This window comes from Alligator sinensis, unplaced genomic scaffold (genome assembly GCF_000455745.1).
Source record: "Alligator sinensis unplaced genomic scaffold, ASM45574v1 scaffold1000_1, whole genome shotgun sequence".
In the NCBI taxonomy this organism is placed as follows: domain Eukaryota; kingdom Metazoa; phylum Chordata; order Crocodylia; family Alligatoridae; genus Alligator; species Alligator sinensis.
Window position 1 is genome coordinate 920,909 of NW_005842478.1, and position 2,208 is coordinate 923,116.

Below are 2,208 nucleotides of genomic sequence, written 5' to 3' on the forward strand. Positions count from 1 at the left end.
ACTGCAACAAAGCAGATTTAGATTAAGCATCAGGAAAAAAATATCAAATGTTCTGTTAAAACAGCAGGACACTGCCTGGGGAAGCTATGGAATCTCCTTCATGGGAAGTTTTCCAGAAAAGGCTAGAGCAGGGGTGGGCAAAATGCAGCCTGGGGGCTGGATGCGGCCTGCCAGGCCATTTTACCCAGCCTGTGGGGCCCCTAAAAAATTTAGAAAATTAGTATTTATCTGCCCTGGGCTGCCTGTCATAGGGCCCTTGATGGCTTGCCAAAACTCAGTAAGTGGCCCTCTGCCCAAAATAATTGCCTGCCCCTGGGCCAGAGGCATGCATCTGGGATGGTTCAGGAATAACACAGCCTACATTTCTGCAGGGGATTGGACCAGGTAACCCTTGAGATGCCTTCTATATTGCCAAGTGAAGATAATCATCCTGCCTTACCTTTAGGAATGAATGTAGGTCTGCCAGCGTAGGCCTAACTCTGCTGGCGTCACCTAAGATTTTACTGTTGGCATAATGTTCATAGGCAGGGACAACATCAATGGTGTTGTAGCCAAAAGTCCTCATGTAGAAAGTGCTGTTGTGAGAGAGGTGGGTGGCCTGGGTGGTGTCGTAGGTAGTGGCATCTGGGAACCTGTAACGAGGCTTGCTGCTGTCCTCAGTGCTGATCAGGGTATTTATGGTGAACCTGCCGCTGCAGTGTGCTGGGTCAATGGTTAATTCTGTCCCAGGCAGTTCAGCCATTTCATCCCAGTTCTGCTCTCTACCAGGTCTGCCTTGCACTATTACAGGTGAACAAGGAAGAGGATGCAATGCTGTGGAATGGCACACAGGAGCATATGGAGTTTTTATACACAGCAAAACCAGAATGAGCCAACCCGTGCCCACTTAATACGTTATTAACAGGAAAAACTAATTGGCTTCAACTACCCAGAGGTGGTCACGAGAAAGAATAGCCTGGAGGGATATCAAAATGCCTGAGACCACAATCACTGACTCCCCCTGCCAGATCAAGGCAGCAATAAAAGATTTGAGATTAAGGCCTGAGGACAGACCAGCAGAGAATATGGCACTATGATCCCCACCAGCCTAACTAAAGGTACAGTCTGTTCCCACTACAACTTGTTGTGGAAAACAAAAACAGCACCTACTTCATCCCCTCTCTCAGATCCTGAATGAGCTCTGTGCTATGTCTATGGAGGATACATAGTGGCCTTCCCAGGTGTTAAAACAAATTGGCTCTGGGGGCTCTCAGTTGCCTCTGCTGAATTTTAACCTTGTAGTATGGTGACACATGATCTGTTTACAAGTCAACCAGCTCACAGGCAACATGGCTGAGACCTAGCAGGTTCTGTAGCCAAGGGCACACAAGTGTAATGACCATCACATATAGTTGCCTTTGACTCTTCAGCCCAAATGATGCGGGACCACTCATAGCTGAGGCAACTTCTGGCCTGAATCCATAGTCTGGGCTCATAACTCTGGAGCAATAATAGAATTGAATGTTGAATGCCAGCAGGATCTGCCCACCTTGTAAGCCTGTCCAGGTCGGCCTGAATTGCCAGCCTATCCTCTAATGTGACCACACTTCCCCTTAATTTAGTGTCGTCTGCAAACTTAGCCAGTCTACTTCTGACAACTGAATCAAGATCATTAATGAATATATTGAAGAGTACTGGTCTAAGTACTGAGCCCTGGGGGATGCCACTGGTCACCATGTGCCACGTTGACTCAGTTCCATCGACTATCACTCTCTGGGTCTAACCACAGAGCCAGTTCCCCAGCCATCAGACTGTAAGGTTGTTGAGGCCACAGTTCCCCAATTTTGCCATGAAGACATCATGGGAGACCAAGTTGAAGGCTTTTTTGAAATTAAGTATATGACATCAACCTCTTCTCCCTTGTCCAGGTAATACATCACCTGGTCATAGAAGGAAATGACGTTGGTTAGGCAAGACCTACCCACAATGAAGCCATGTTGGCTCTCTCTCAGAATGTTGCCTTCCGTTAGCCTGTTTCTGATGGTTTTCTTTAATGATTTTTTACAAGATCTTTCCAGGGATTGAGGTCAAACTGATTGGCCTGTATTTCCCTGGATCTTCTTTCCTTCCTTTCTTATCATAGAATCATAGAAGTAGGGTCAGAAGGGACCTTATAGATCTTCAAGTCCAACCCCCTGCCTGGGCAGGAGGAAAACTGGGCTCAAATGA

At 47.0% G+C, this 2,208-nt stretch overlaps 1 protein-coding gene across 1 annotated transcript in view; it reads right to left on the minus strand.

Moving 5' to 3' along the window:
- Positions 1-742, minus strand: part of SLC12A3 (solute carrier family 12 member 3) — a 55,422-nt gene extending 54,680 nt beyond the window's left edge. Inside the window, 1 exon segment of the mRNA XM_006039503.1 lies at positions 390-742. Within this exon segment, the coding sequence (XP_006039565.1) occupies positions 390-742 (353 nt within the window).
- Between the last annotated feature and the right edge of the window lie 1,466 nt (positions 743-2,208).